A 20,193-nucleotide genomic window follows, 5' to 3' on the forward strand; every position below is an offset into this window, starting at 1 on the left:
CGATCTATTCCTCTCATGGTTTTATACACCTCTATAAGATCACCCCTCATCCTCCTGCGCTCCAAGGAATAGAGTCCCAGCCTACTCAAGCTCTCCCCAAAACTCAGACCCTCTAGTCCTGGCAACATCCCCGTAAATCTTCTCTGTACCCTTTCCAGCTTGGATACAGCATCCAGCTTCTGAACAGCATCAAGTAAAATGCATCAACTATTGTATGTTGTTTTCCCTCATTCAAATTACCAAATAAATGATTGAATATCATTTGTATAAAATACTTTTTATTGGTTTATTTCCATTTACAATCAAAAGAAACGGGTATCAAGGGTTATGGGGAGAAGGCCGGAAAATGGGATTAGGAGGCAGTGATCAGCCATGATTGAATGGCGGAGTAGACTCGATGGGCCGAATGGCCTAATTCTACTCCTACACTTGTGAATTTGTGAAACATATCTTGGAAATGTGCTCAATTGCATTCTGTGCGCGACAATTTGATCAGAACACATATCATAGTTAATATTTTTATTTTTAAGGGAACTTGCGGCGGCTGTGATGTTGAGCCCATCTGCCCTGAAGGGACAACCCCTGTTGTAAGTAGAGACTCGGAAGCCATCTTTGTTTTTACCCTTCTTTCCCAATGTGATCCCTTGAGCCATAACTTTCCCCTCTTTCCAGAGTAATTCTGGAAGAGATTAATTCCAATTTTCAAAAAAATGATTTATTGCCAAATGTTGTTAGTGGATGACTTTGTTGGCTGGGAATTTACATGTAAATGGACTCCAGTTTTTCCACCATTTGAAGGAATATCCAATTTTGGAACTGTGAATCATCTAAAAGTTCAGCCAAGATCTGAAAACTTGTGCAGAACTTTAGAAATGCCTTAAATCTGTGACTTTTTTGTAGTTGTATGCTCGCTGATAACATGAGGTGATCATCCTTGATCCTATTGAAAATTAGCAGAGTGAGAGAAAAATGAAAATATTCAGATACACAAAAAATGTCTGAAACTGAAGTGCTTAATTTGGTAGTAGTGATTGTAATTTACTTGTGTCCTTTTGGTTAATGTAATCCTCGCTGGATATTTTAATAATGGCGACTTATGCTGAGTTCCAGCCTCTCATTACATTCCACAGTTCAGATTTCTTTCCTCCCAAGCCTTATTCTGTCTCATCATCAGATCCAATATGGGGAGATCATAAGAACATGACCATCTGAACGTGGTTCAACATTCATGACCTGTTTTTCTAGCTCAATGTAATTTTCTTGCCCTTCCACACATCCTTTGATTTCTCATCCATTGAAGAATCTACCTCTAACTGAAATCATCTAAACGTTAAAAGTGAACTGAACCTTCAAAGCCTCTTGAGTAGAGAATTTCAACAATTTATTTTCCTCCAGGTGAAGAAATATACCCCCATTTTAGTCCTAAATAGTCCAGCCCTTCTTTTGAGGGGTCTGGAAAATGGCCTCCCCGTATCCACCATGTCAAGCACTCTAACAATGTTATACATGTTGGTGAGAGAACCTCTCAGTCTTCTAAACTCTTAGAGAATAGCAGCCTAGAATACTCAATCCTATGCCATACCCTTCAACCCAGGTTCCAATCTGGTGAAACTTCCCTCCACAATCAGTATAGCCTTGGTTAGGTGAGGAGACCATAGCTGTATCCCAGAAGGGGCATAGATAGTGTGGACAGTCAAAATCTTTTACCTAGGATGGATTATTCAAATACTAGAGTGCATAGCTTTAAGGTGAGAAGGGCAAAGTTTAAAGGTGATGTGTGGAGGAAGGTTTTTTTACACAAAAAAGGCATATGGATATGCAGGGAAAGGCGGGATATGGGTTATGTGCAGGTAAGATAAGTGATGGGCTTGGCATTATATTTGTCACAGACATTGTGGGTCATTGGGCCTGTTCTTGTGCTGTACTGTTCTGTGTTCAATGGTCTATATGTATCCAATATTCCAAAGAGTGTCGAAATGAAGTCGCATTAAGAGAAACCTCTTGCTGATGACCACTTGCTGCCCACTTGCAGCTGATGGCTCAGTCGTTTTGACTTAAAACAAGCACTGAGGAAAGTAAGAACATATAGTGTTCTTTGGGTGGCAGTCTTAAATGTCACCACTATCAGAATTGGCTGAAGCTTGAAGTACATTGTTGCCAAACACTGGTTCAGCACCAAATATAGAAGACCACATAAGGCGAAGACCCAGCTCAATCTTATTAATGTATCACTTCATAATGTTGTGGTGCATAGTCCTTGTGAAGTCTAAATCAAACCTTTATTCTGAGCTTTCCCTTCAGCATGTTTAATGGCAGCAACCTAAATGGCAGCAACCTAAATGGTGTAGATTCAAGGTAGATCTTGCAGCGCAAAGGCAGGATATGTAGAACATGTTGTGGATCATCAGCAGCAACAGAGCTGAGGCCAGTGGGTGAGATAGATGAGAGACCACCACCTTCCTTTATGCTAAGTTTAACTCCAGCCAGCTGAGAGTTCTTCTCATGATTCCCATTGGCGTCAGATCACCCAGTATTTATTAATATGCATTCTGTTGAATGAAGTTTTGTTTCGTTTAGATATACAGTGCGGTAACAGGCCCTTCGGTCCACCAAGTCTGCCTCCACCACTGTTCACTCTGTACACTAACACTATCCTACACACTAGGGACAATTTCACTGAAGCCAATTAACCTACCAACCTGTACGCCTTTGGAATGTGGGAGGAAACCAGAGCACCTGGAGAAAACCCAGGTGGTCACAGGCAGAACGTACAAACTCCGTGCAGATGGCACCCATAGTCAGGATTGACTCCGGGTCTCTGCGCTATAAGGCGGCAACTCTACCGCTGTGCCACTGTGTTGACTTGATCTCAAATGGTTGCCACTCTCACCTCTCCTTTGGATTTCAGTTTCTTTGTTCAAGTTGTAGTGACGTTGAGCAGCTTTTTCTGACTGAATCCAAACTGAGTTTCAGTGACAACAAATCCATTTGTCACTTTACTGATGACTGGCAATGGTGAAGAGGCAGCAAAGGCTTGGATTAGATTTATTATGTTGTTCCAGCATAATTGAGTTATTCTATCATATTGTGGGTGGTGGGTGTATGGAACAAGCTGCCAGAGGTGGTAGTTGAAGCTGGATCTTTCCCAACATTTAAGAAACAGTTAGACAGGTACATGGATAGGACAGGTTTGGATAGGTTTGGAGAGATATGGATCAAACACAGGCAGGTGGGACTAGTGTAGCTGGGACATGTTGGCCGCAGTGAGCAAGTTGGGCCGAAGGGCCTGTTTCCACACTTCCACACTGTTTCCACACTATGATGCCATGACTCTACATTGGTGGATAGATGCCAGAGTTGTAGCTCGATGGGTTGTTCTCTCTTCTCCCTTCTCCTGATGGGTGGTAGGTACAAAGTTTAAGGCACACACCACCATTTTCAAGACTAGCCTCTTCCCTGCTGTTAGCAGATTCTTGAATGGATCTCTCATAGGCTAAGGATGTATTCCCGATCTTCCATTGTGGCCCTTGCATGTTCTCTGTGTTGTACCACTATATTCTGCACTCCATTTTCTTTCTCTTTTTGCACTACCTGTTGTATTTGTATGGTTTAATTGTTCTTGTGTAAGGTATGATTTACCCAGATAACATGAAGAACAATGTTTTTCATTATGTCTTGGTATATGTGACAATAATAAACTAATATCTAGATATAGTCTAGATTCTGTCAAGACCCATAGTGTTCACTAAATCCTGCATAATTGGTCCATTTCTTGATGTCTTGATGTTCTTTGAATTAATCCAGAATAAGTAATAGTGGAGACCTCTGAAAGAGGCTGAACAATATACATATTTGTGTACAATGTTTATTTTTTACATAACTTGCTTAACTTTGCAAAATTATAATTTAAACATTTTTCTGAAATTGAGGGGCATTTAACATTGAGAATGTTTTAATGTACACTGTTGAGCACCAATACTCATAATCAATAAAGGTTGTCATATTTAAGAATTTTTTGTATCATTATTATTTTGTATTGTTTCCTCCCACACTCCAAAGACGTATGGTATGTAGGTTAATTGACTGGGTAAATGTAAAAATTGTCCCTAGTGTGTGTAGGATAGTGTTAATGTGCGGGGATCGCTGGGCGGTGCGGACTTGGTGGGCCGAAAAGGCCTGTTTCCGCGCTGTATCTGAAATATGAAAATATAAAATAAAATATTAACTGTTATGTATTTGTTTGTATGCAATTGCATGTTAAGCTGCAGCAAATAGGAATTTCACTGTTCTCTGGCAATTTTATAACTCTTGACAGTAGAACATTCTTTTTTTTATGCTTAGAAACTTCAAGGCCAAGTCAGAACACCAAACTGCAATTATAGACAATTTAGAAAGGGGAGAAATTTGGAAATCGCTGGCTGCAGACCCAACTGTGTGCAAGTCATAATTGTAAGTTTACTTTCCACATGTCCTTGCTTTTATTTCTGGTTTTCCCGTCCTAAATATTCTACTTTCTGGTTGAGGCACAGACTGATCCTTTGTGCTAACTTGGAATCTCTCCCCGATCTTTGCACATCCCCAATCCTTTCCCCTCGTCACTTTAATTTCATGTATTTTGTGTTTTTGTATGACTGTTGGCAGATCGATTTCCCTCCTGGGATAAACAAAGTTCTATCGTATCGTGTCGTAATCTTGTTCATTTGCCAGGATAGTGAGCGCCAATTTGCTATTAAGTCTCAAAGCAGTTCTTTTATCGGTTTTCTTATGCACATCACATTGCTCGTTTTTCTTGCCCTAGACTTTAGATTGCTGTGTGGGATACTTTGGAGCGCGGTGCCAGATGTGCCCTGGGAAGCCACACGCTCTGTGCTCCAATTATGGCATCTGCCAGGATGGTATTAATGGAACCGGAGAGTGCCTGTGTCATGAAGGATTTCAAGGCACTGCCTGTGAATCATGTGAAGCTGGTAGATACGGAACAAACTGCACACTTGGTACGGACGATACTCCACTCAAATTATAAATGGATTGACAATTTAATAAAATTCACTTTTTTTTGTTTCAAGGACACTAAAAATATTTGTGTACTGTGTAACCTGTGCTGTTCCTGATGAGGGGGTTCCTGATGAGGGGGTGCTTGATGTTTTCATCGATCGGTAACTTTCCGTTGTGTTTTAATTTGTTTTGTTATAACTGAAGGCTAAAAATGTGACTGCTATTCTGAGATGTCCACCATTCTGGCAAACAACTGCTCACAAGATTCTTCAGTGCTTCCTAAACAGTTTTGAGCAAATATGTTAAGTTCAAGACACAGGAAAATGTGCTGGTATATATGACGTGCCATGCTCAGCCATCTCTAACATTTGGAATAATATTATCACTGGAGAGGAAACCAATATCAATACTGGTATGGTCTGGATTGTGATAGGACCCATATTGTTCACTCTTCCTCTTAGGCCCCCTCGGTCATGGCTGACCATGGGTGATGCATCCTAGTTGGCTGCTTGCTCCACACCTCGGCTGGAGCAGCGTCGCCTGTGGCTGAAGAGACCAATGCGGGAGTGACAGTCTCTGTCGCAGTCACATTTGTGTGTGGTCTCTGGTCTGTTGAAGTTGCTGCGCTCCTTTCTGCGTGCCCGCTTTTCTGCCGCTACGTTCATCAGTCTCTCTTCCCCCGTTTTGAGATGTTGGTTCAGGGTACCTCTCCACCTCGTGCGGTCAGCTGCAAGGCTCTCCCAGGACTCCACATCAATGTCGAGCACCTTCAAACCTCTCTTGCAGACATCCTTGTAACGTAGCTGGGGGCGGCCGATGGTTCTCCTCCCAGATGTTAGCTCTCCATTGAGGATGTCTTTTGGAATACGGCCATCCTCCATGCAGATATTGTTCACTAAGTCCAGTATTATTGAGCCATTTCTTGATGTCTTGAGGTTCTTTGAATTAATCCGGCTTAAGTAATAATGGAGACCTCTGAAAGAGGCTGAATAAGGTACATATTTGTGTATAATGTTTATTTTTTAGGTAACTTGCTTAACTTCGCAAAATTATCATTTTAACATTGTACAAAATTGAGGAAAGTATACCTCACCTTTGTTAAGACACGTGGCGTGTCGTGTTGCACTAATTTTAGGTGTAGTATTGCACTAACTTTGCAGACAGTGTCGGAAGTACAGGTTTATGTCTTCTTATTAGTACCCATACCTCCAGTTAGGTTGTTCCACCATTTTGTTCCAACTTCGGGGATAGGCAGCTGAATTGTCAATAGTGGTTAATCCATGCCATTCTGTAAAAGGTTGGGTGGATGTAGCTATTTGATGGATTGATGACACATTCTTCTACTCTTTCCACTATATAATTAAATCAGACGCTGTCTTGGACTATCAGTTTACATCTGAGTGTTTTTCTCCCCAACCCCAGGACCATTTTACAATCCAATTAACCAGTTACTTATTTATGTGTTTAGAATGCTTGTGTGCAAACGGGAACTGCAATGATGGACTAGATGGTGACGGAAGCTGTAACTGTTTCAAAGGGTGGGAAAGTACAAATTGTGATAAAGGTAAGTGGAATCTTATATCAGATCAAAAACCAAAAAGAAAATAAAGTTTCAGAAGGTAGGTTGTCAATATATTTTCTTCAAGTAGCAGTCTTAAAAGTTTTGGGAGTTAATATTGGGTGATCCAATTATACCTAAGTTGAGGGACTCAGGCCAAAGAAGTTTGTGATGCACTAATACTGCTGTGATTACCTGTTTTGCACGTGCAACTAAGAAAGTACAGCTTTAGGGCGGCACAGCAGCGCTGCGATAGAGTTGCTGCCTTACAGTGCCAGAGAACCGGGTTCGATCCTGACTATGGATGCTGTCTGTATCGGAGTTTGTACGTTCTCCCCGTGACTGCGAGGGTTCTCCCCAGAAGCTCCAGCTTCCTCCCACACTCTAAAGATTTGAAGGTTAATTGGCTTCGGTAAAATTGTAAATTGTCCCCAGTGTGTTGAGGATAGTGCTAGTGTATGGGAATCGCTGGTTGGCGTGGACTCGATGGGCTGAAGGACCTGTTTCTACGCTATTTCTCTAAACTAAACTAAACTCTATGCGAATTTACCCCTTCTTTGCCATTCGTTATTTTCACCCTTGCTGATAATTCTCAACATTTTCTACCGCTAGCTCCCACAGAAACTCTCCTAGAAACGAGGAACTGCAGATAATATTGGTTAATAAACAAAAGGAATCAAAGTGCAGGAATAACACAGCATGTCGGGCAGCATCTCTGGAGAACATGAAACAAAACAGGATCTGAAACGTCGTATATCCATGTTCCCCAGAGATGCTGGCCAGCTGAGTTACTCCACACTTTGTGTTTTTTTGAAGTTCTCTCACTGGGCAGAATTATATACAATTATGAGTATATAACATGTGTTTGACATACCTTTGCTTTGATGCCTGATAATGAGAGAGTTAACATGCTCCTGCTACATCAATGGTCGACTGAGATCTTTAATTGGCAACCCATTTGTTCCTGCAAGCCTGCTCCCTATACATTGGTTTCTTGCTTGGATCAGCTGAGAAATGCAGCTATTTTGAAATAATTTTGTTTTCAGATACTTGGCATCTTCTGTTGAAAACTATCCCAGATGGGTCATATTATGGTTGACGTTAGTTTAATATTTTTTGCACTGTTTGTTATTCAGTGACTGATTCATTATCATGGCACATTTCTCTGTGTTATTTTCATTTTGCTATTCCCAGCATAATTGTGAAACTGTTGGATTGCTTTCACATAACACAGTTCATACTCTAGATTAAATGCATAAGAAATAGAATCAGGCGGAGGTTTTTATGGGCTCCAGTTTCTGCTCTAGTCAACAAGATCATACCCGATACTCTCTCTCATTTCTTACTTATTCTCTGATTCATTTTTGTTTCCAAGGACACATCGCTTTTAATCCTGAATAACTGAATGATCGAACATGCACAGTCCTCTGAAGTACAAACTTCCAATGATTTAAAACCCATTGTGCATTAATTTTATTTAATTTCAGTCCTAAATGGCCCGGCCCTAGTTCTAGCCTCCACAACAGAAGAAAAGAGTCTCGGGGGAACATTTATTCCAATTCTGAAGATCAGAGTCAGACTTGTAATGCTGGATACTTTATTTTTTAATCACTACTTCTATTTCCCCTGACTTAGAGGCAATAGCAGCACTGATAACTTTTACCCTCTTTAAAGTTTTACACTGAACTAAATTATACGCCTGGAGCAAAGGAAAAGGTGACGTTTCAGGTCAAGTCCCTTCTTCAGTCTGAAGAGGGATCTCGACCCGAAACGTCACCTATTCCTTTTCTCTACAGAAGCTGCCTGACCTGCTGAGTCACTCCAGCATTTTGTGTCTATCATTTGATGTAAACCGGCATCTGCAGTTCCTTCCTATGCATGTTATGCGCCTATTTGGCACAAACATGGGATGTGTTTAAGAAAGAATTAGGATAACATGCGGTTCTATATAAATCTCTCGTTTTCCACAAACAAAATGAATTATGACTCGATGTTTTTTTTTTCTTGTTCAGAAATTGGAACAGATCACTGCAATATAACATGTCATCCCAGCGCCAAGTAGGTGAAACAAACGCATTTTCAGTTTTCCTTTTCATGCACCTTTTGACGTTAAATTTAAATGCAGTAGCAGCAATTTCAATGTGCTTGTTTGTCTGTTCAGTTAAAATGGGTCCATATTATGTAACTCATGCAGATGGTAATTGATTGCAGAGGTAGAAGTGAAGTAACATTCTTAACTGCATGCATCATGTTGATGAATGCAACATCTGGGCATGTTATGGATTGCATGTACTGAGTATCTACCACACACAGCATGTGTCCTGGTACAGCAGGCGCAGGGCCATCACACAGCATTGCATACTGCGTCTGTAATCACTGCGCTCCAGCGGTGAAAAGCAATTATAAATGCATTAAGATGTGAACACTGTTGATTAACAAAGATAGACTTAGTGTTTGTGCGTTTTAGTTGCATTCTAGGGTCACCAGGTTCTCTGCCCTCTTGCTTGTGCACTGCTGGTTACACTGGAAATGGATCTTACTGCTCAGGTACGAATGAACATTATGTCCCTCTCACCTCTCGGAAGCAAAGATAAAGGGATAGAAGATAGACACAAAAAGCTGGATTGACTCAGCGGGGCAGGCAGCATCTCTGGAGAGAAGGAATGGGTGACGTTTTGGGTCGAGAACCTTCTTCAGACCCGAAACCACCCATTCCTTTCTTCTCTTCAGAGATGCTGCCTGACCCACTGAGTTACTCCAGCTCTTTGTGTCTATCTTCATTTTAAACCTGCATCTGCAGTTCCTTCCCACATATAAAGGGATAGAAATCCACTAGCACATGGAAACATTACTAAAATGCTGTTGTACGGGACTGTACAGGGCAGCTAGGCAACACTAATCTATAACATACAATGCGCACATTAGCACCAAGAAGTGGGTAGAACAAACTTTTGTGCCTAATATCATTCTCTGTCTTCAACCACATGCCACTTTAAGGTGAATTTGCCTGTGGATAGGGCTTCAACAGTGGGGTTTGCCAGCATTCACCACTGGAGTCATTCTGATATAAGAGGTGGACAATCAGAGGTGAGGCAATCAACACCACCTCTTCTGATGGAATTACCAACAAGATGGGTGACCTTGGGAATATACAATACAACTGAGGGTGATCCAAGTATACCTTAGTTGAGAAAGTCAGGCCAAAGAAGTTTGTGATGCACTAAGACTGCTGTGATTACCTGTTTTGCACAGGCAACTAAGAAAGTACACCTTTAGGGCGGCACAGAGGCGCAACGGTAGAGTTGCTGCCTTACAGCGCCAGAGACCCAGGTTCGATCCTGACTACAGGTGCTGTCTGTACGAGGTTTGTACATTCTCCTCGTGACCATGTGAGTTTTCCTCAGGTGTTCCAGTTTCCTCCCACATTCCAAAGACGTACAGGTTTGAAGGTCAATTGGCTTCGGTAAAAATTGTAAATCGTCCCGAGTGTATAGGATAGTGGTAGTGTGTGGGAATCGCTGGTTGGTATGGACTCAGAGGACCGAAGGGCCCGTTTCCGCATTGTATCTCTAAACTAAACAAAACTATGAGAACTAACTCCTCCTTTGCCATTTGTTATTTTTACCCCTTCTGATATTTCTCAAGATATGTACAGCTAGTCTCCCACAGACTCATTGAAACTGTAACACAAAATTGAAGCACCATGTTTCTGTTTACAGAAATCAATCCCTGTGAGATGAATAATGGCGGCTGTTCGGAGCATTCCAACTGCACCAAGGTTTCCGCGGGAGAGAGAACATGTGCCTGCTGGGACGGTTATGTTGGGGATGGGCTCATCTGTTTAGGTGAGGACCAGAATCAAAGAGTGTCAAGATATCCAGATTAATTCCAAGGACCAGCAGGAGTTTCAAGTATCAATGGTTTTTGGTTGTGTATCTCAAATGTTCCACAATGTTTACAACCTGCATATCTGATGGAGTGGTGGAAATATTGGAGTGCTTGTTGTGTCCAGGGATTGAAAGCAGTTGGCTGCGTGCATGGTAAGCATTCCAAGTCCTTGCCACTTGCCTTCGGAGTTTGATGCACTTAATCTCCAGGATGTGGTATTGCCGTCTTTCATAGAGCATGGAACGGTACAGCGTGGGAACAGGCCCTTCAGCCCATAACGTCTGTGCTGAACATGATGCCAAGACCAACCCGTATCTGCCAATACATAATCCATATCCTTCCATTCCCTGCATATCCATGTGCCTATCCAAAAGTCTCTTAAATGCCACTATTGTATCTGCCTCCACCACCACCGTGGTCCAGGTATTCACCACGCGCTTTGCGGGGGGAAAAAAACCCCGCCCTGCACATCTGCTTTAAAATTTGCCACCTCTCAACTTAAACCGATGCCTTGTTGTAATGGCTATTGCCTTCCTGGAAAATAGGTTCTGACTGTCTACCCTAGCTGTGCCTCTTATAATTGTATATAATTCTGTCACGAGAGGTTCTGACTCTGTGCTGAGGAATAAGTTTAAAGGACCAGCATTACAAGCCTGAGCCCTGTTCTCAGCTTCCTATCTAATGGGCCTTTTGCTGATCTCCATTTTAGTTTCACATTAATGCTCGTGACATTGATGTGGAGCTAATGTGGAGACCCCTCTCCAGTGCTTGTCTTCAGCTGTGCGTGACAACAGTCAGGGGTTTGTTGTGGACTCTTTGGTCGGGATCACACCTCGCATGCCATTCATTAGGTCGTGTACATGAGGAGATGAATTCTTCCAGGCAGCCATATTTTAGAAGGTTACGCCCCTCCCTCTCAATGCAAAGGTTTTTGTGAGGTTCGGTGATTGATGCTGTGGGGGAATGACACTTCAGCGACTAACAGGACATTGACAATGACTTTCATTGTGGGAGACAGTAGGGAGACTCCTCTGTTCCCCCCTCCCCCTCGATAATCAGATTTATCTCCTTTATTGAAGGTGGTCACATGTAAAATATCTGCAGTCCACAGACATAACCTCCTCATGATAATTATGGGAGGTGAGCTTGTGAATTTGTGACTGAAGGTCCTATCCACCAAGTTTTTGAATTTCAGAAGAGATGCCAGGGGAGAAGGCGGGATAATGGGGTTGAGAGGAAAGATCGATTAGCCATAATTGATTGACGGAGCAGACTTGATGGGTCGAGTGGCCAAATTCTGCTTCTATGACCTATGAACTAATGCCATCTTCTCCCATGGCCTTTTTGTTCTTCAGTTAGCCATTTTGACTTCTTGCCTGTCAGGGACGGCATTAAGCATGAACCAAATTGATTCTTTCGAATGGCGGTCAAAGATTTTCATTGTCAAGGGCAGAGTCAGGTTAAGGAGGCTTTGAAATGTTGCTTCAAGCAAGATTGACTGCCTCCCTGTTGTTGAAACCTTTGCCCCCATTCTCAGCTCTCAATGGCCTTGGGTATTTGGGCTGTAGGTGGCCTTGATGGCAATGAAGAATACACTGAAGCTTCATTAAGAATCGTGATAGTTTCCTCAATCTTTCTCACACAATGCTGTGCCTCGCCTTTGATGAAATTTCCTGCTGGAGTGCAGGTGATCCACAAGACAAATTGCATACAGTTCAATTAATGCCACCTCAAGGGCACCCCCGCTCCAATACATTGGCTAGAGAACATAAAGAGATGAAGGAGAACACCATTATTTACCAGCATGATTACCTCAGTGGAAGAAGTGGAAAATGACCAGAGGAAGATATTGCGAATGATCCCTATTACATGTGTAACTTATTATTGTAGTGGACCATTGCAGGCTAAACCAACAATGGACCATTGTGGGCACCACTTTACCTTGATCATCGTTGCTGGCTTTGATTTGTTCTTTTCATACCTTTCATTCATTTGTTCTTTGTACATTTTCTAGTTTCCCTCTCCCCTGAAGAAGGGTCCTGACCCAAAACGTCACCTATTCCTTTTCTCCAGAGATGCCGCCTGATCCGTTGAGTTACTCCAGCATGTTGTGCCTATCCTCTGTGTAAACCAGCATCTGCATTTCCTTCCTTCGCTATTATTGTGTTTCTTTCTCTCTCAGAAATTGATGGGTGTGCAGAACAAAATGGAGGTTGTCATGAAAATGCAGAATGCACCAAAACTGGACCAAATCTGGTAAGGCAAGGATTCTATTTCTGATTTTAATTGTAGCAACTTATTGTAATTGATTTTTAGTGTTATCGTATTCTGCAGTATTTTAGAGGTGGTGAGAAGGAAAAGAATGTCAGTCGCATCAAAATTAAGATCAAAATAAGTTTGTTAACAGTGCGTGAATTAATTGAATGCAAAGCAGTTGCATTCTCTAAGGGTTAAGCTGGGTGCACACAATATGAACGACCTGACAGCTGTGTAAATGGATTCTTCATGTCAGTCTTCACAAAGAAAAATGGATCACTAATTTCTCAATCCTGGCAAAAATGCTCTGGCATAATATAACCTTAAAGCTGCAGATTTTGGCTTTGCTGCTTGAGTGAACGGCACAAAATGCACAATTCATGCTTTTTAAAATGCGTTCTTCATTTCAGGTCGCATGCAACTGTCTCCCAGGTTACAACGGCGATGGGCGGAAATCCTGTCAGCCCGACAACCCGTGCAAGAAGGTTAGGAAAAAAAAAATGCAGGCTTAGGAATTCAAGAGCAAATATTTCTGCAGCAAATCAAACGTGGCACAGTGACCTTAAGCAGACATTTGGCTCTTTACTTGCACATGCAAGAGGCTAAATGATTAGATCAGATGTGGATCTAGGTTGCTTCTTTGGCCTCACACAGTATGGTTGTCTGCATATCTGTGTCTGGAAGAATCATTGCCTCTTGCCCCTCTTTATGGGAGCTGAGTAGCCCGATAAATAATCATGGTGTGCATGACCCAATTACAATATCAATCTGCTAATCTGTGATACAAAGTGTTGTTTAAGAATTCATCTACTACAAGAATACAATGAATGTATACTTGCACATATTGATAATGTATCTACAAACCTTCTGACTTTGTGCATTAGATTTGATCCAGACCCTACTCAAGGATCTGGACCTTCGTGATTCAGTCTTAACATTACCAAGATAAAATGTAACTCCTATTCCCTTCCACTTTCCCCGTAGACCACCATTGGTTTCTGATCTCTTTGAAGTGATCACAATCCCTCGCAGGCTGAAATAATTTTGTTTTGCAGATCTCCACTCAATCTGAAGAAGGGTCTCGACCCGAAACGTCACCCATTCCTTCTCTCCTGAGATGCTGCCTGACCTGCTGAGTTACTCCAACATTTTGTGAAATAAATACCTTCGATTTGTACCAGCATATGCAGTTATTTTCTAACATCCCCTCTTGCTAAGGTCTCAGGAGGGAATAGGGACAATTAAATAAGAAAAGTTCTTAATGTCTTTCAAGTCAACGTCCTTATTTACTGCCGTTCGATGGGAGTACATTTAGATAGCAACATCTAAATTGAACCATATCACCTGGGTGGAAAGGCCAGAGGAAATCTTATAACACAGATTTCAATAGCTTGTATTTAACTTCATTCCTTGGTTCAATTTGACAGCATGAGCCACTGCAATTGGCTTGAACAGGGTTGACCTGATGTAGAGGTTTTTATTTGTTTTAATTTTTTGGTTTTTGAGATGCAGCGCTGAAACAGGCCCTTCGGCCCACCAAGTCCGCATTGACCAGCGATCCCTATGCACTTGCACTGTCCTACACGCTAGGGACAATTTACAATTTTACCAACCCAATTAACCTACAAACCTAAGATAGACATAAAATGCTGGAGTAACTCAGCGGGACAGGCAGCATCTCTGGAGAGAAGGAATGGGTGACGTTTTGGGTCGAGACTCTTCTTCAGAAAGACAAATACAAATTCAAATACAACTCTTGCTGCATTGAATGTGTTTATGTATCCCTAAACTTTCTTAGACATTTTACATTGACCTTCTTTGTGTTTAAATTACGTTTTTAAGTAATCAATTTTGTATTTTTCTCTTCTACTGACTGGGACCTTTTGGTGGAAGTGGTGATAATATAGTAGCAGTATAGTTAATGGATCAGCACACAGGAATTAAATGTGAAAAAAAACACAGCACTTGAATATTAATGCCATTAAGCTAATAGCAAATTAGATAATCTTATTTATTTGTGATCAAATTTAGGAGAGAATTATGACACAATGGAACCTAATTCATAAAGAAACAAGGAACTACAGACACTGGTTTACAAACGCAGAGCAGAATGTACTGGAGTAACTCAGCAGGTCAGGCGGTATCTGTGTAGGGAATGGATAGGAAACGTTTTGGGTCAGGCACTGATTGTAGTAAGGGAGAGAAAGCTGGAAAAGACATGGGACAGGACAATGCTTGGCAAATGAAACGTGATTTGGGGGGAGGGGGGTTGATTGGTAAATGGGTAGACAAAAGTCAGATTAAAAGAATGATTAAAAGGTGTAAGATAAGGAGAGAAATGTGAAGCCAGTAGTAGGGGATGGGGGGGGGGCAAGACAGTGGGAGAAGTAGGTGGAGCAAAGGGAAGAGAGGAGGGGAAAAGTTGGAGTTGGGTTATTATCTAAAATTGTAAAATTCAATCTTCACTTCGTTGGGTTGTTGGCTACCCAAGCGGAATATGGGGTGCTATTCCCCCAGATTGTGTGTAGCCTCACTCTGCAAATGGAGAATGGCCAGGACAGGAAGGCTGGTATGGAATGGCAAGGGGAGTTAGAATCAAAGATACTAGAGGAACAAGATAGACCACTCGACCCTAAAAACCGTAGTACATAAAGGCGCCATTTTAGTAGGCAGAAACTTGCAGAAACATTTAAAAAGACAAATAACAAAAATCTGTGAAATAATAGATGAGATATATTTTGTTTTTTAATGGTATAATCACACATACTAATCCCCAAAACACTGATTACACTGCGAGAGGCATAACGAACGGCGGGTTTTGCCTACTAAAATGGCTCCTTTGCGTACTACACTTCAGTATAGGCGATTTCAACAGAGTGGTCCATCTTGTTCCTCTAGTATCTTTGGTTAGAATGGTTAGCAACAAGTGGAGCTATCAGACCTAGGCAGACCAGGCGCAACGATTCAGCAAAATGGTGATCTAGTCCATGTACAGCCTCACCAAGCAAAGAGGGCCATGTTGGGAACACCAAATGCAGTAGATGAGGTGAGAGGAGGCGCTTGTGAACCTCAGTCTCACTTGGAAGGGCTGCTAGGTCCATGGATGGATGTGAGAAAGGAGGTGTAGGGATAGGTGCTACATCTCCTGTGGTTGCATAGGTAATTAGCGAATTGCAGCGAATTGTGGACGCAGCCCAGACCATCACACAAACCAACGTCCCTTCTATTGACCTCATTTATACCTCACGCTGCCTCGGCAAGGCCAGCAGCATAATCAAGGGCAAGTCACACCCTGGCCACTCTCTCTTCTCCCTTCTCCCATTAGGCAAAAGATGTAGAAGTGTGAAAACGCACACCACCAGATTCAGGGACATAGAAACAGAAAATAGGTGCAGGAGTAGGAGTAGGCCATTCGGCCCTTCGAGCCTGTACGCACCGCCATTCAATATGATCATGGCTGATCATCCAGCTCAGTAACCTGTACCTGCCTTCTCTCCATACCAGTTTTTCCCAGCTATTGACAAGCAACTGAGTCATCCTACCACAACCAGAGAGCAGTGCTGAACTACTATCTACCTCTTTGATGACCCTCGGACAATCCTTGATCGGACTTGCTGGCTTAACCTTGCACTAAACGTTATTCTATTATCATGTATCACGTTATTCCATACACTGTAAATGGTTCGATTTTAATCATGTATTATCTTTCTCCTGACTGGTCAGCACGCAACAAAAAGCTTTTCACTGTACCTCGGTTCACGTGACAATAGACTAAACTGAACTTAAGTACTTGGGAGGAAATTGTTTTGGATGGGAAAGGATGTGTGAACCTAATTTACTGATGTTAAATCTAAAAATGACTCTGATCTTTGTCTTCTGTCCTTGCCAATCAATGAAGAATAATGGAGGCTGTGGTTCATTTGCCCGCTGCAAAAAAACAGGGCCCGATACTCGAACATGCAGCTGTTATCAGGGCTACAAAATGATAGGACGTACATGCAGAGGTGATATCTTTCAGGTACTATTCAATAATTTTGTGTGCGCGTACATATGAGATTCTCTTCAGAAATGTATTTTATTAAATCATTCCTTATCCTACGTTATCCCTTCTGTACATTCCACCCACTTCCTTCTCCTTGCTTCTTTAATGTTAATAAGATTTTGTTAAATCTTGCAGTTCAGCAAAACGTAAAATCCCAGTAGAAAACAAGGAACTGCAGATGCTGGTTTACAAAAAACGCTGGAGTAACTCTTTACACAATGCTGAAGTTTATACAAAATGCTGGAGTAACTCAGCGGGTCAGGCGGGTCTCTGGAGAACATGGATAGGTGATGTTTCGGGTCGAGACCCTTCTTCAGACTGATTTAAAGGTCCCAGGCATGATTTTCAAATATTGGCAGCCCACTTCCCATCTTTTGAACAGGGTCCATGCTGGTCGAGAGGGAAGACTGCCTTTGCTACTTGATGCTGTGAAGCAATGTACATTTTTCAGTACACAGAGGGGATGTTGGAGTTTGGTGATCAAGATGTGGCCCTGAAAATGAGCCGGTTTTTGCTAGCACCTTTAGAAATTACTGAGGTTTGCTGCTCCTGATCATCACCACACAGCCCTGCCCCCTCCCATACCTGCCCGAGCCAAGCCTGCTCTCAGGCCTCTCAGCACTGGGCATCAATGAGATTCAAGCGCCAGCAGTGACAGCATTTAACAGGAACATTGGGATTTTCCTGCTGTCCAGGCCAACTTTCCTTATCCGGCTGCTGCTGCAGTCAAAAAGACATGGCCTGCAGTGGGTGCACTCACTTGCTTTTTGTTTTAATTAAATTAAATTTATTCAATTATTTACAAACAATAATATTTACAAAACAAACAATCCCAACCCAACCACCACCAAATACAAAAAATACCAAATGTTCTAAATGCTAAATATCAAATAACTGTTTTACAATCCTGGTGTCGGATGCATTCAACCGCACACGGTGCCCAACGGTCCAGGAAACCCTCCAAGGTGCCCATGAACACCACATGTTCCTTTTCGAGGGACACCCTGGATTCACTTGCCTGGCCCATCATTGCCATGGTAAGGCCTGAACCAGGAGAGCCTGTGGCCCATGATAGGCCTTCCACTGAAATATCTACCCCGTCCCTTCCCCCCCAGTTCACTTCTTCCTCAAGATGGCCGCAGGTGATCTAATTCTATATGCTCGCCACAATTATCCAACTTCTGCTACATGAACCAAATTAAAATTCTCATTAGACCACCTCGGGTCTGGTGATTGGTGTACAAAGACCTGTTTTAGATGTGGCTAAATTTGCTCAATTTAGAGTACTTTTTTTATTTCCAGGCGTTGTAAAGCTGCAAGCTTTTATTTCTCTTTGTTATTGAAATCGCACGTTGCTGTGAAATATATATATTCTTTTGTCATGTTTCTGTGTCCTTCAGAGATTGAGGTTTAAAAAGGAAATCTGTTTTGACAGGAACTTGAGCGAGAACCAAAATTTGCCGCCTTCCACAAATACCTTCAGGTAGCAATGGAACAATTTTAATACTTCTCACTTGAAATTCATGTAAAATATATCTTGGAAAATTATTCAATCCTTGTAATTTTCATTTCTGAACTTTTACAGAGGAACTCCATCAATGAACTCGAAGGAAAAGGGCCGTTCACTGTGTTTGTGCCAAAACACGGAGCACTTTCTCAGACCACGGTAGCTGCATCAACTGCTTCAAATATAGAGTGTGTTAGAACTGTTTTTATGCGTTCACTTTGCAGCAAAGAAAATGCAGCCTGGTTTGTTCCGAGCCAGCCAGTTTTATGCAAAGCAGCAGTCAGTGTAATAGCATTTGGCTGAACACTCCTGAATCAGGGTGGGGTGAAAGTTTACGAGCATTCCTTGTCAGACTCCTCCAATGTCTTTGTTAATTAGGGAAACATTTTGATCAGTTGAGTTTGTGCTTTCTATCAACGATTTCGATGAGAATGTAGAAAGTCCTGATTACTAAGTTTGCAGATGCCCCCAAGTCTGAAGAGCCTGGTCATGATATCCAGGACTACTCGAGAGGAGGGCAAGTTCCACGTTTGAGGATTACCCTTGCAGATCAGTGAATCCTTTCAAGGTCCAGAGGGGAGGCTTTCATATATAAAAATGAGAAAGATTGTATCCCTCCAAATCTGAAAGTAATTGTGATTTGCTGCAAGATTGTTCAATTGTTGAAAGCCGACTTTGTTGTTTGTGCTAAACAAGAAAACAAGTAACGAATGAAATGCAGATCCAAAATCTGCCCATATTGAAGTCAGAAGCCAAAGTCAATGCACAAAGGTCCTACATTGCATGTCTAGGGTGCCTAATAAACAACCTCTAAAGTTTGTCAATTAAGTTTAATGAGTTATCTTAAATTCACAGCAACGCGGTGTGTATAAATGTTGCATGCAATAACCGCGGGAGTGTGTGTGGAACATGTCCAGTGCAACTTGCTGTGCTTCAGAGCAGAGTTTATAAAATGTAATTATATTTTGTTGACCATTACTTTATCAATCACCATATTCTCATTAAATCTGGGAATTCTACAAGACCATGCAGACACTGAAATCTTGAGAAATGCAGGATGTTCCCAGATGGTCAACGGACAAAATACAGTGAGGGGATGAGACAGTCAGGGATCTAAAGACATTAGATGTCTTTTCCCTGCGAACCCAGTTCTCAATACTGACTATGTTGGTCAAGCAACAAGCAACACAAGCAACACCTTTGGCTTAATGTACTCCACCAGCACCCCTGATCAGATGCTGTCCCCGGACTAAACACTTGCTCGAAGCTCTCCGAAGCAAAGTGTTGCCGTTGCTTCACCCTAACAGTAGGAATTGGCCTGTGGCCAGTGTCTATTGGAAAATCACAGCCGCACTGCCCCATTGACCATAGATCAGTCTGAAGAAGGGTCTCGACCCGAAACGTCACCCATTCCCTCTCTCCTAGATGCTGCCTGACCTGCTGAATTACTCCAGCATTTTGTAATACCTTCGATTTGTACCAGCATCTGCAGTTATTTTCCTACACTACTTGCTGCTCCATTGACCATATTTAGTTTAGTTTAGTTTAGAGATACAGCGCAGAAGTAGGCCCTTCGGCCCACCGAGTCCGTGCCGACCAATGATCACCCCATACATTAGCACAATCCTACATGTACTCAGGACAATTTACAATTTTACTGAAGCCAATTAACCTACAAACCTGAACGTCTTTTGGAGTGTGGGAGGAAACCGGAGAAAACCCACACAGGTCAAGAGGGGAACTTATAAACTCCATACAGACAGCACCCATAGTCAGGATCAAACTCAGGCCTCTGGTGCTGTAAGGCAGCAACTGTTGTGCCACTGTGCCGCACAAAACCATGAGAAATTCATCCTCACTTTATCGACTGATAAACAATCCCTGGCTGACAATGTGAAGAATGATCAAATCTCTTCATTTTGTGTAGCCCTTGACTTTCAGTTCCTG

At 42.2% G+C, this 20,193-nt stretch overlaps 1 protein-coding gene across 1 annotated transcript in view; it reads left to right on the forward strand.

The window, feature by feature from the left end:
• The window catches only part of stab1 (stabilin 1), a 208,733-nt gene that overhangs the window by 139,193 nt on the left and 49,347 nt on the right, over positions 1-20,193 (forward strand). The window contains exons 36-47 of the mRNA XM_078414034.1: positions 531-587; positions 4,342-4,449; positions 4,799-4,994; positions 6,464-6,559; positions 8,566-8,611; positions 9,021-9,100; positions 10,273-10,398; positions 12,624-12,697; positions 13,108-13,182; positions 16,596-16,715; positions 18,175-18,222; positions 18,325-18,405. Coding sequence (XP_078270160.1) covers positions 531-587; positions 4,342-4,449; positions 4,799-4,994; positions 6,464-6,559; positions 8,566-8,611; positions 9,021-9,100; positions 10,273-10,398; positions 12,624-12,697; positions 13,108-13,182; positions 16,596-16,715; positions 18,175-18,222; positions 18,325-18,405 — 1,107 coding nt within the window. The remainder of the gene's footprint in view (positions 1-530; positions 588-4,341; positions 4,450-4,798; positions 4,995-6,463; positions 6,560-8,565; positions 8,612-9,020; positions 9,101-10,272; positions 10,399-12,623; positions 12,698-13,107; positions 13,183-16,595; positions 16,716-18,174; positions 18,223-18,324; positions 18,406-20,193) is intronic.

Source organism: Rhinoraja longicauda, chromosome 17, assembly GCF_053455715.1.
Source record: "Rhinoraja longicauda isolate Sanriku21f chromosome 17, sRhiLon1.1, whole genome shotgun sequence".
In the NCBI taxonomy this organism is placed as follows: domain Eukaryota; kingdom Metazoa; phylum Chordata; class Chondrichthyes; order Rajiformes; family Arhynchobatidae; genus Rhinoraja; species Rhinoraja longicauda.